Raw genomic sequence first — 13,289 nt, 5'->3', positions numbered from 1 at the left:
ATATATATATATATTTTAGTTGTAGATGGACACAATATCTTTATTTTTATTTATTTATTTCTATGTGGTGCTGAGGATCGAACTCATGCATGCGAGGCAAGCACTCTACCACTGAGCTACAATCCCAGCCCTGCAAAGGATTATTCTAAGGATTAAATTAGATCATGTAAGTTAGAGGTACTGGGCATGGTACTTGCTACAGAGTAAGCACCCACAGTATAGCAGCTGTTAATGCTACGTAATTGGTTATCTGATTTCCCAGCCTACAGCAGACTGGAACCAGCATATTAGAAAGGCCCAAGGGACTGCTTCGGGGAGGCCCACTGACAGCAGGAAAAAGTGACAGGTCGCAGCCTGACTACAAGGGAGGCAAGAGAAAAACTATAAAAAGCAGGAACAAAAACTCACAAGGCACAGCATTCTGGGGCAGTTACTAAAAGACACAGAGCCCTCCTCAGGTCAGTAGCTTCCTGGAGACTCCGTACCTTGTACTACGACAGGGACTCATGTTGACAGCAGTTGTGTGAATGACGTCTCTCTCCATCCCCTTTCTCCCTCCAAAGCAGGTGTGTATGTGGGGGGTCAGGTTTGCCTTTCAATAGGGATGCTCTGACCAAATGCTCCCAGGCCATGAGATTCCCCCAAGTCAAGGGCAGCAGAGAAGAGAAAGTCATGGGCTCCTTTGATGGTCTGAAAATAACTCAAGTTCAAGTACAATAAAAGAACTGTGATTTTTAGTGCTATAGAGAGGAGGAGTCCCCTTGCCCCACTGACCTCTCCTACTTTCCCTTCTCTCATTAGAAATGAGAACAGCTTATAGATCCTGGCACAGGACAAAGAGAAGGAGAATGAATGAGAAGGCCAAGCTGCACAAATGCCACTCCCTTAGTAGGATGCTGTGTCTACTCTAGTGTCTAACCCACCACTGGAGTAGACATTGCTTTAAATTGAAGCCTTAAGTGGCTCACTTTGATGTAGGAGCTCAGGCAGAGGAAGGCAGGATAGAGGAGAAGTCAAGAACACATCTCAAGGTGGAGTAGGACTAGGTGGGTCCTGGGCCAAAGCCCAGAGAATCAGGGTAGGATTTAGGTGGAGAATGCTCTTACTAAAAGACACAGAGCCCTCCTCAGGTCAGTAGCTGACCTGGCCTGGGAGCTCCCTTGGAAGTGCCCAGCTGAGGACCCAAAGACTCATTCCAAGCCCAGCTGATGGACCTCTCCTTTGGCTGAAGAACAGAGAGGGGAAAACTTCACGTACTGATAGTTATCAGAAAGAGCACATGGCATAGTGATCAAGAGTGCAGACTCTGGACCTGACAAGTTGGATCCCAGCACTGCTGTTTAATCATGTTGAACCTCAGTTTCTCCATCCCTTAAATTGGGGAATATGATGTTACTTAAACATGGGATTTCTCTGGAAATTAAATCCATTAATATCTGTGAGGTATTAGAACATTGCCTCTGCACATGGTAAACGCTGAAACTGAGAGGTATGACTTCATCCCCATAGCTGAGTGGCGCTGAGGAATGTGGTGCGGGATGACCACCACCTAAATAAAATGTGTTCAGTGCTGATATATGTGAGGAAGTCTTTGCAGCAGGGACTTGGGCAAAAAAGAGTGAAGTTGTGGGGAGGGCACTCAAAGAATTTTCCTGTAGTTAAAATAAGAGGGGACCCTATGCTTAGAAACAGGACCACAGTAGTGCCAGGAGGGGAGTGAAATTTATTTTCATGAGAACATGGTTTCCCTTCCTATTGTGTTGCTGATAAAGTGTTTATTGTCTAGTCATCTTAAAAGCCTTGTGATAGGGTCTCTCTCTCCTTCTCTCTCTCTCTGTTAATGGTGTGGATCAGAGCTTGAATAATAAATATTTAACAGGGTCACTCCCTTTTCTCTGTTAAATTTATCTTTGTTTCAGTACTTTAACAAGGAAGACTGTGTTTTTCCCACCTCTGCTCTCATGTTTCATTAAAGCCAGTTCTCAGGAGTAAGAGAAAATAAATATGGGCTCTTTGGGAGGGCAGGAGTGGGCTGCAGCCTCCTCGCTGGACGGCATAGGGTTGTGGGCCTCACTGGCTATTTCTATAGCAGGGAGATCCACATCGGCTAGCGAGGGCTCATGTGCACTTTCTCAGTGGTTTTAGGAGCCAAGTCCTGTAGGTGAGAGAGCAGAAAGGTGGAGATGGATGAGGAACAGCCACAGGACTTGGGGGGAGCTGGGGACATAGAAGGAATGGGTTGTCAACAAAATGGGATGCAGAGTAGGGCTGATTATTTTTAAAGGAAGTTTTGGGAAAGGTGCTGGCTTCTGGTGGTGGGAAGCCAGGCCCTGGGGCACCTTGCAGTGCTTATGTCTAATACAGTTTGAACGATCCCACTGAAGAGCCCCTTCTGCCTGGATTTGTGTTCCTTCCATGGTTGACTTCTTTCATATCAAGGGGAAATTCAGCCTCTGTCACTCAGGTGGGCAGAAACTTTCTCTCAACTAAGCTGAACTTGCTCGTTCCTTTAAACCAATGGTGGTGGAAACAACTTAATCTTTTTTCCATTTCTACTGTTGGCCAAAAAAGAAAAATATTTTTTCCATTTCTTCTAATGGCAGAAAAAAAATAATCTTGCCTTTCAAGGTAATTCATTCTCTTCCAACAGAAAGCGTAGATGATGTATTTATTATTTAGTTGATTTAGGACTTAAACTCAGTCAATTCATATCGGAAACTCCCTATCAGGGATGTTGGTTTTTCTCCTCCTCTTCATGTACACCAAGACGATGTTTGGGTGAGCCAGGGAGTTTGTGAAGTGCCATGGGTGGCTGGCAAGGAGGCTTGTGTCCACAGCTGAGGTGACTTGACCCAGGAGGCCTGGGTCTTGGGCTGGGTTGTAGAAAGTCTACATCCTGAGCCTGCGCGCGTACCTGCCCACAGGTGGCCTCTGGCCTAACCAGCCCCTTGGCCTTTCCTCATCTCCTGCTGGCACTTGAGGGGATTTGAATGGTAATTCATGGGAAGTGAAGGATGTGGCTCCCCCAGCCCTCTCTGCTTAATAAAACCACCCTAATATTTCTGCTGGGCACCGGGTTACCTTGTTGGTCCAGAGCGCTATGGGGAGCCTGTGTTCTCCCAGGTTCCGTTGGAGAGTGGGGCTTAAGACCATCTGGCTGGGGGTGAAATCCAGAGAGATTTCAACCATCTCACCTACCTTCTCTCACCAGGCCCTTTCCCCCTCTAGGAGGAACATATATCTCTTCTCTGAATGTCAGGAAACAGCCTTTCCCTCTCCATGGCTTGTAAAAACATCCTCTAGTCTCTGAGGCCTCCAAACTTTGGTTCTTAGAACCCAAAACTTCTTTCTCTTTCTCTTTCATAAAAACCTACCTGCTCTGCCTTGGTTTGCAACATTTCACAGCTGAAGTGGCATTATTTTGGAACTTAAAAGCCAAACATTACTGCTTTGTTCATGTCCAGGTTCTATACTCCCCCTCAAGGGAGACCATAGTTTTTTGGGTTGTGGGCCCCAGCATTGAATGGTGTTTCAAAATATCATCCTGCTATATATGTAATTTGGGTCAGCCAGTCTGAGCTCTGGCTGGCATGAATTTATCAAGTGCCTGTTGCTGCTAGGAATTGTGCTCAGTGTTGGGGCCGTGCAGATGTGTATGGAATCCAGGTACGTATGTCACTTGAGGTGGGGAACTCTTGGGTCTTTCCACTTGGTGGTCTCCAGAGAGATATTGTATCTGGGGCTTATTTGCTGATGGAGTATAATATGAGTGCCAGTCTCGCTTTTGCTCTCAGAGTATCTAAGTGTGCAGGCTGGCTGTTGTCCCTTGCCTCGAATGATGAGGAATGTGTCTTTTCCCTGATATATTCAGTGAGTGCATGCAGTGTGCACATGTATGCACACCCAGGTGATTGGCTTGGATAAGTGCATGCCTGTATTTAGTATTTGTTTTGGTCATTGCTGGTGGCTTATATAATAATACGAAGAAAAAATAGAGTTAGCCTCTTAGTGTGATAGTCCCGAAATATCTTAACAACCCTTGGCAGTGTCATGGGTTATACAGGTGGCACTCTGGGGTCTGGACTGTGGTGTCTTGTTCTAGATTCACCATTTGTCTGGGGGTCAGGCCATTGTGACTTCTTGAAACCATTTCCACTCTTCAAAAAGGGTATCTGGGCACAGTGGCACATACCTGTAACTCTAGCTGCTCAGGAGGCTGAGGCAAGAGCATTACAAGTTGAAGGCCACCCTCAGCAACATAGGGAGACCCTGTTCTAAAAAAAAAAAAGGATTGGGAATGTAGCTGAGTGGTAGAGCACCCCTAGGTTGAATCCTCAGGGTCTCCCAAAATTTAAAAAATAAAGGGGGTAGGTTCATGGAAGACTGCCAAATTCCCTTCTAGCATTAACATTCCGTGTTCAAGGAAAAGCTTCTTGAGACTACCATGTGGTTTGGAACCTGACTGGTGTGTTAAAAACTGGTAGATGGAGAAATGCTAAAAGAATACTAACAATTTTTTATATGCCACATTAAAATAGTTGTACATTAATAAAACTGACTTTACTCGGGGCTCAAATCGCCTTGGGTTTTCAACGTCTTACCTCTACCCACCCAGATAAATACTGTGTAGCCAAACACAAATGAAAAGTTTTATGTTGGAAACCCTCAGTTCCCCAATGTTTTGACATTGTTGAATGTTATTCTGTTTGAATTCAAAATAATGAACTAAGCCCTAGTATTTAAATCCTCCTATGCCCAAACTCTCATCGTCAAGACAGAAGAAATATACAGACTTAGGCTAGGATGAGGTCTCTCATGAAAGGAGCAATCCAAATGCTAGAAACATCAAAGAGGTCCTAGAAGTTAAGAGGCTGCCCTGCCTGTAGGTTGCCACATGGGTGGGAGCAGCCTCCTGGAGAGGAACAAGAGCCCTTCCCAACCACCTTTCCTTTCCCCTCCCCACCACCTTTCCTTTCCCTTCCCCACCACCTTTCCTTTCCCCTTCCGTTGAAGTTCCTCAACATTTCCAAGCTCTGGGAAAAGAACATGGAGGAAGGGGAGGGCCATTACACTGGTGATCCTCAACTTCCCCAGGACATTGGAAAGATCTGGATGGTTTGAAAACATACTGCTATTCCAGTTCCATCGCCAGAGAATCTGATTTAGTTGATATGGTGTTCACCCCTTCAGAGGCCTGTTTAATATGCTACCTAGTTGAGAACTATTGCCTTCGAAAGGCGGTGGGGAGCCTCCTAAATGTCCCGTGGGGAACTTCACCAATTAGAGCCCCTTGGGTGAATCTGGTCTTGTGTACTCCCTCTCAAGTAGACATGGCCAGAGTGTTGATAAGGTTGTAGGCAGTTGGTGGAACTTGAGGACTTCCCTGTCAGTCATGAAAATGGGTGAAATGGACACTACTCAGTGAATTTCATGCCACTGAAACCAACATAAAATCCTTGTCACAGCAGGAAAACTCCCCTCCTGGACCCTCCCTGGACCCTTCCCTTCCTCTCCCCACAATGCTGCTGACCCCTGTCCTTCCCCAGGACAAAGAGACTTCTCATTTGTTAAACCACAAAAATACCCCAATTTCCCCTCTCCTTCTCTCTTTCTCTCTCTCTTTACTTGGATTGGTGAGGAAGGCCCATAATCTCTCGCAGAATTTGTTTCAGTTCTTGTTCGAAGTCTAAGGAGAAAAAGGGTTTCATAATAATAGAAAAAAGGAAATAAAAATGTAAAGCATAAAATAGGAGAGCTGAAATAAGAAAAATATATCAGATATTTCAGTTCTGGGAAAGGATTAAACCTTCTTCTTGAAGGATGAACACTGAAACTGCCATGGTCTTACTCTGGACTGTCACCCTCCTCTTCCTTTTCAGGTCTCTTTTTGCCTATGTTGTGACTTAGAGGAGCATCAACATAGCCAGGCAGCTGCTGGTGGCGGGAGGCTTCCCTGACCTCCTCTTAGTTGCCTGGGTCCATCAATATGATGGTTTCCACGTAGACAGGTGTGAGCTTCTCTGAGATGGCCCTATCTTCAAAGACAATCATGTCTCACTTTGACCTCAACTTTGGCCTCCATGTCCCCAATCTCCTCCACGTGAGGCACCATCTCTCTTGGCCAGAGGCCCTTGGCTCCTGCCTGTGGCTCACTTTCCACTCCTTCACAGGTAATGGTGGCATTTCCTGAGATCTTTGGAGGCTACAGAGAACTGCTGTGGGGTGATGCCATCTCCTCCCATGACACACTAAGTCATTACCCTAAACCAAAATACAAAGCATCTCTATTCGGTTTGAGGCATTTTTTTCCCTGAGCTTCAAAATGTAAATATTTTAGAAAATGGAAAAAGAAGAAATACTTAATTATTTAAAAAAAATTTGTAGTTGAGATGGACAGAATTAGGATTTATTTTGTTTATTTTTATGTGGTGCTAAGGATTGAACCCAGTGCCTCATGCATGCTAGGCAAGCACTCTGCCACTGAGCTACAGCCAAAGCCCTGAAATACCTAATTTTTAAAAATAAAGCTAAAAATCACTATGGAACCAATGCCTGACCAAAATACAAAAGCAAAATCATTTCACTTTTAAATACAGATACAAAAATCTTAAAATAGTAACAGGTTTAATCTAGTCATAGGATAAAAAGCGTAGTATATGAACCAGTGTGAGTTATTTCAAGTGATCAGACATTTTAAAAATCTCCTAAAATTAATACTCAAAAGTATGTTTGAACAGTCAAACTTAAAATGAGATTTTTGTGGGAAAAACTTGATACATTGATACTGAAGTTAATGCTTTTTCTGTTTTAAATTTCTGGATGCCTGTCAAAACAATAGAAACTCTATTCCTTGTCCCATCACCAGCACAAACAGCAAAAATGAAACAAACAAAAAATAGTTGATAAGCTGGGAATATGGATCAATATTTGTATTCTAATGGGCTCCTAAATTTTTTTAGAAAGTAATGATTGAATAATAAATTGATAGCAAATATCAAATATCTTAGAAAAATTAATGTTCTATGATCATCAAATCCCTTTCTAGGAATTTATCCTCAGGAAAATTATGCGTTTGTATGTATATGTGTACATATAGGTTTACACTATTTTGCAAAGAGTTAACTATGAAAGCCAAAAGAGAATGAGAGAGAAGGAAGGAAGGAATGATGAAAGGAAGAGAGAGAAAGGAAAAGAAAGGAAATAAAACCAAGAAAGGATCTCAAATATCCAACAATAGAGTTACATTAGTAAAGTTGACAGTTGGTCAGTAACTAAAAGTAACCCAGAAACACCTTACAATAGTTGTGTACAAGAAGATTCTTGAATGAAAACAACTATATGTTAATGTACATGTATAAATACATTCATGATGACACCTGGAATCTGAAAGCTTAACATTGCTTATCTCTAGGTTTGTGGGTTACAGTTCTTCTTTAATGATTACCAATTTTTCCTTTTAGAAAAAAAAAACTGTTTTAAAATAGTCTGAGAACTCCAGGCTCTGTATGGTAACCTTGAGATGTAAGGCTCAACCTGTGAATATTCTGCCCATTCCCGCCCTGGCTCCTGGCTATACCAGCTCTAGAAAGTTGTCTCTGACCACCTAGGCATCTCTGCTCCTCTCTTTAACTTTCTCAACTTTGTCCTTTAACTGTTTCTATGTACCATCCAGTCTCCACAAAGAGGCTGTAAGCTCCCTATGGGGAGGGGTTGGCCTTGTCATTCTCCTGCCCCTCCCTTAGGGCTCCAGGTGGAGCTGAGTGGCAGCTCTGAGGAGATGGGCTTGGCATGTATCCTCTATCTGGGAGGACAAAGGAGACAGACACTGTGGCCCAGAGGTGTGCTCAGGCAGCTGGAGAAAGAGGCAGAGACCATGGTGCAGCACCCATGGACAGCAGGAAAGGAAGCCAAGGCCCACTGTGCTCTCCAGAGGTGTCCACATTTTCCAGTTTCCCATGGGTGATTGGTCATGTTAACCTGTATTTTTTGTCTCCATATCATGCGGACAGGTTCTAACGTTCCCATGGACCAGCCCTGCTGTCGTGGTCTCTATGACTTTGAGCCAGAAAACCAAGGAGAATTAGGATTTAAAGAAGGGGACATCATTACATTAACCAATCAAATAGATGAAAACTGGTATGAAGGAATGATACGTGGGGAGTCCGGATTCTTCCCCATTAATTATGTTGAAGTCATTGTGCCTTTACCTCAGTAAACGTGTTACTCAAACTCTGGACATACTTTCACAACTGAAATGAATTCACACCAATGTTCTCGCAGTGTGGTGTTCTGTGACATCCTTGCTCTCTGACCAACTTAATGACTTTTGTATGTGTGTTCTCTTTATAATGTATTTTGTATCAATTTAATCTGTATAAATGATTTTCTTGACTGAGCTACATGAAAATAGTTTTCTTCTTTGTTTACAGTTCTAAAAAGTCATTGGTTAAATGTGTGTGCTTCCTGTTGCTGAAAAAATAAATTTCACCCATTGCAGATATGTCAACAAGTTGCCTATATATTCCTCAACTGCAATGGAAATGCGACATTTGAAACTAAGAACTGCTAAATATTTTGTTTCTTGACATTACTGATGGCATCTGGTCTTTCCCCCTTCATCACGTTTTAAGCTTACCTGTGACTCTCCCAATAAACATGACATACTGTGTTGGCAAAAGGCCTCAGTTATTTTTAATGTTGAATTAATTTTTAAGCACACTATTCCAGCTGCAAAATCCTTCTGTGCCCATTGGTTGACCATCGGTCACAGTGTGGATGTTTAGGTAATTGCTTCTGACCAACATCAGTAAGGTTGAGAGTGATTCTGCACTTTCCACTGACTCAAACATAGTGTATCCTCCTTCCAATTGGGGGATGGAAACTCCTTCTACCTTCTTTAAAGTGTATTTATAAAAAAGCCTAACTCAAGCTTTGTTTGTTAAGCTTTGTCAAATATTGGGTAGGTTTTCTAAGTATGTCCTCAAGAGGTATCATGGGCAGGAGTTGGGTTGAGTGTTCAATCACATGACCACCTAGGTTCAGTGAACAGCCCTTGGCCTTGCCCAGGGTATGAGCTTGTCATGTGCTTTGACCTGATGAATCAAAGGGGGCAGGTATATTCCCCTTTTAACAGAGAAGGTGATTTAGTGAATGACTTTCCCAGAATCAAACAACCAAGTAGTGGCTGAGACAGAGCATAAGCTCAGATTGTTTGATATGCCTCATAACACACTTAAGTGTGCATCCAAGTCACTTGGAAGTGTACCCTTCCTGTTCATTGGTATTTGAAACAAATGCCAAGAGGCCAGATCAGTCATGTAAGCCAGGTTTCCCAGTCTGAGTTCATGGTACATCACTAATTCATGACAGCAAGATTTCCTACCAGCCAGTGACACCCTCCACCACACACACCCCTTATACAAAACACTTGTACATTTAGCATCTATGACTTATCATGAATTGAGTGCTTACTATGTGCCATGTGCTTTTCTAAGCATTCCATATGAATTTTATCCTCATAAACCACTTTGCCATTTTGTCCTCATAAACCACCCTCTGAGGTAGTCCTGATGCCCATTTTTTTAGATAAGAAACTGAGATGATGAAAAGGTAAGTAACTTGTCCACAGTCACACAATTAAATGGCAGAGCTGGGTTTTATCCTCAGAAGTCTGTCTCTCCCATACCCATGATCTTTCCCCCACATCCTACCTCTTATATGGGTTTGTGCACATAAATTCACAATTTATATATTTTTTGTAGCCTTTTTAAAAAATCCATCAGCTTCTTTAGCTGCCACATTAGAAACTACCAAAGGGAATGAGAAATCCAGGGCCATTCTCCATGGCCATACTATACTTTGATAACCTGTTTGTGAAGTAAATAGTAACTGAAGCTAATTGAGAGCTATAGATTAACTTCCAGGAATGACAAGTCAGCAATTTACACTAGATCATTTTAAAGCTATTAAAATAGCACTTGCATCAGTTGACAGGTATCTGTGGAAGAGGAGAGGCAATGATCATGAGCTGCCAATGAGTTGGAAGTACTAGCTGTTGTGTCTTTCCCTGGCTTTTAGCCTCAGCTAGTATGCAAGATCCCATCTCCAGGAGACATCCATAGGCAGGGCCAGCAGTTAGTACCTTTAGCCTAGCTCCTGGCATTGGGTTTACACAACTCTGCTTCAGACCAGTTGTTAGAAAATTGCATTTTGGGCTCCAGCCTTAAGGTTTTCACAGATTTACATTCAGAAGTTCCCTGTACAACTCCCTTCACTTCTTTTTTTCATTTTTAAGAGTCATGCACATTTTATCTTTTACTGTAAAATATATCCAGGACTTTTTAGGTGTCAAAGTAATTTCAAAATTCAAATGGCTTTATTTTTCTAATTATAAATGTAGTACAGTTCTGTTGCAGAAAAAATTCAGAAGTATACAAAGTTATAAGAAGAAATTGAAGATCGACTTTTATTCCATAACCTCAAATCATTACATTTCTAACATTCTCATTATATCCTTCCAGTTTTGCCCAAGCACACATAAATGGGAGTACATATCATGTTCTCAGCTTTCCATATTAATAATTGTAGAACCTAATTCTTATGGTTTATTGGAATGTGGTAATTTATTGTAAGGCTGTGTAACTTCTATAATTAATCTACTATTATTCAGTTCCAGTTTTCCAACATTATACACAAACCTGTATCATATTTTCTTATGATATATTTCTTAGTTTTTTTTGGCCCATAAAATGGGCTCAAAGGACAAACAGTGAACTCAGACATATTTAAATTTGGCCTATTAATTAAAATTCTCATTATAGTATTTGCACTTCCTGAAGATTGTACTTTTAAATATCACTTATATTTCCATAGTGTTTTCCATAATGCCTATACCAATGTATATTCCTACCAAGATTGTCCAAGTTTCCTTTTCTCCAAATCCTCACCAACATTTGTTATCTCTTGTCTTTTTTGATAATAATCATCCTAAGAGGTGTGAGGTGATACAGTAGTGCGTTTTGATCTTCAGGGGATGCATTCTGAGACATATAGTGGATGCCTAAAACCACAGATAGTACTCAATCCTACATTTCTCTGTGTGTGTGTGTGTATGTGTGTGTGCATGTGAATTTCATGCCTTCTCCATATTAAATAAAATTCGCTTATCATACACTATGGCCATAAGTTTTGCAGTTTGAGATGCGGCAATTAAACTAGCACAACTTTCTTTTTTTTCCTTCACAATGTCACAGATTTGTTTCTAATACAGATCTTAGCAACTTCAGCACACAATTTTTTCCCCTTTGCTTATGGAGTTGAGAACTTTCACTTTTCATATAAGGAAGCACTTACAGCTTTTCTTTGGCATATCTGAATTGTCAGCCTCACTACTCTTGCACTTTGAGGCCATTTTAAATAAAATAAGGGTTATGTGAACACAAGCACTGCAACACAGCAATGGGAGATCTGAAAACTGAGATGGCTACTAAGTGACTAATGGGCAAGTAGTGTATACAGCATGGATACACTGGACAAAGAAATGATTCAATATTCTGGGCATGATGAAGACAGCACAAGATTTCATCCTGCTACTCAGCATGGTGTGTGATTTAAAACATATTTTTTGAATTTTCCACATAATATTTTCAGTGTATAGGTCACTATGGGTTACTGAAACTGGAAAGCAAAACCACAGATAAGGGAACACTACTGAATCCCATTGTGGTTTTAATTTTCATTTCCCTGATGTTGAGAACCTCTTTGCACGTTTTAAAATCAGATTTTATTTTTTGCTATTGAGTTGTATGAATTCCTTAGGTATTTTAAATATTAACCCCTTAGAAGACATATAGTTTGCAAATATTTTCTACCAATCCGTGATTGCTTTTCATTTTGTCGATTATTTCCTTTACTATATAGAAGAACTTTAGATTGATATAATCATACTTGTTAATTATTGCCTTTGTTGCCTAGGTCTTTGATGTCATATCCAAAATTATTGCTAATATCAATGTCAAAACACTTCTCCCTGAGGGGTTTCTTTTCTTTTTAGGGTTTGTATTGTTTCAGGTGTTATATTGAAGTCTTTAATCCATTTTAGTTGATTTTTTGAGTATGTAACCTATTTGGAAGTCAGGAAGTGTGATGGTATGGGGTTATGCTGTTTGCATGTGTGTAGGCAGATGGGAACTGAACTAGAGATGTGCATGTACATACAGCTGACAATAATGCTGAAGCCCATCTTCAGGTGTTAGCTTTGGGTACAGGTGGCGGTAGAGTCCTTAGAGCTGTTTGTGAGCATATGTGTAGTGGCTGTGCTATGTTCCTGAGTCAAAACACGTGCAGAAGCAGCATCTGGGTAGCTCTGGGAAGCAGGGGTGGAAGCTTAAGCACCTGGAGATTGCAAATACCACTAGGGTGGGACTCTGGGCTGGGGAGACTGTGGTAGTATCAGTGCAAAAGACTTTCAGGGAGAGGAGGCAGAGAAGGGTTGCAGGCCAACACATAGACTTCCAAGGCTGCTGCCCTGGGTCTTCAGGATGGTGCATCCATAGCAGCAACAGTCTTGTGGTTCTGGGTGGCAGGACCAACTCAGGCAACTTTAGGAGGAATGGAAGCAGAAGGATATAGGTTGTGTTATACGAAGGCTGGTGGGCTAGATCCTCCAGCCTAAGCAACAGCAGCAGCATATGGTGGATCACATTTATTGATTTGTGTATGTTGGAATCAAGTAAATCCCACTTGATCCTGGTGTATGATGCTTTTAATGTGCTATTAAATTCAGTTATCCAGGATTTTGTTGAGAACTTCTACATATATGTACATTAAGGATGTTGCCCTGTAGTTTTGTTTTCTTGCAGTATCCTTGTCTGGCTTTTGATATTACAGTAATTCTAGCCTTGTAGAATAAATTTGGAAATATTATCTCATCTTCAATGTTGGAGGGAAGGATTTGAGAAGGATTGGAATGATTCTTTTTTAAGAGTTTGGTGAGAGTCAGCTATCTGGTCCTGGGCTTTTCTTTTATGGGAGATTTTTTAAATTACTGATTGAAATTCTTCACTCTTGATATGTTTAGATTTTCCTTTTTTTCATGATTCAGTCTTGGTAGGAGTATGTTTCTAGTTTATCTATTTGTTCTAAGTTATCCAGTTTTGCCACAGTCTGGCTGGGCACACAATCACGAGCCACCACACAGCTTGTAGATTCAAACAGCAACTCTTTATTCCCGAACTCACACCAGCCGTATACAAACACGTTCTGGGGAAATCCACGTTCTCTGCCCAAAT

General features: G+C 41.5%; 1 protein-coding gene across 4 annotated transcripts in view; it reads left to right on the top strand.

The window, feature by feature from the left end:
* The window catches only part of Sh3gl3 (SH3 domain containing GRB2 like 3, endophilin A3), a 163,544-nt gene that overhangs the window by 140,839 nt on the left and 9,416 nt on the right, over positions 1 to 13,289 (top strand). For 2 of the 4 annotated variants that reach the window (XM_015493178.2, XM_015493180.2), the window contains one exon: positions 8,010 to 8,677. The exons of 1 other annotated variant lie outside the window; for it this stretch is intronic. In XM_015493178.2, coding sequence (XP_015348664.1) covers positions 8,010 to 8,215 — 206 coding nt within the window. In that variant the 3' untranslated portion in view covers positions 8,216 to 8,677. Of the gene's footprint in view, positions 1 to 262; positions 459 to 8,009; positions 8,678 to 13,289 lie in introns of those variants that run through there. One more of the 4 variants, XR_001504278.2, reaches the window with a different exon arrangement.

The sequence above is a fragment of the Marmota marmota genome, unplaced genomic scaffold, assembly GCF_001458135.2.
Source record: "Marmota marmota marmota unplaced genomic scaffold, marMar, whole genome shotgun sequence".
Classification (NCBI taxonomy): domain Eukaryota; kingdom Metazoa; phylum Chordata; class Mammalia; order Rodentia; family Sciuridae; genus Marmota; species Marmota marmota.
The sequence above is the reverse complement of the archived record's forward strand: the minus strand, read 5'-3'. Positions and strand labels throughout refer to the sequence as shown.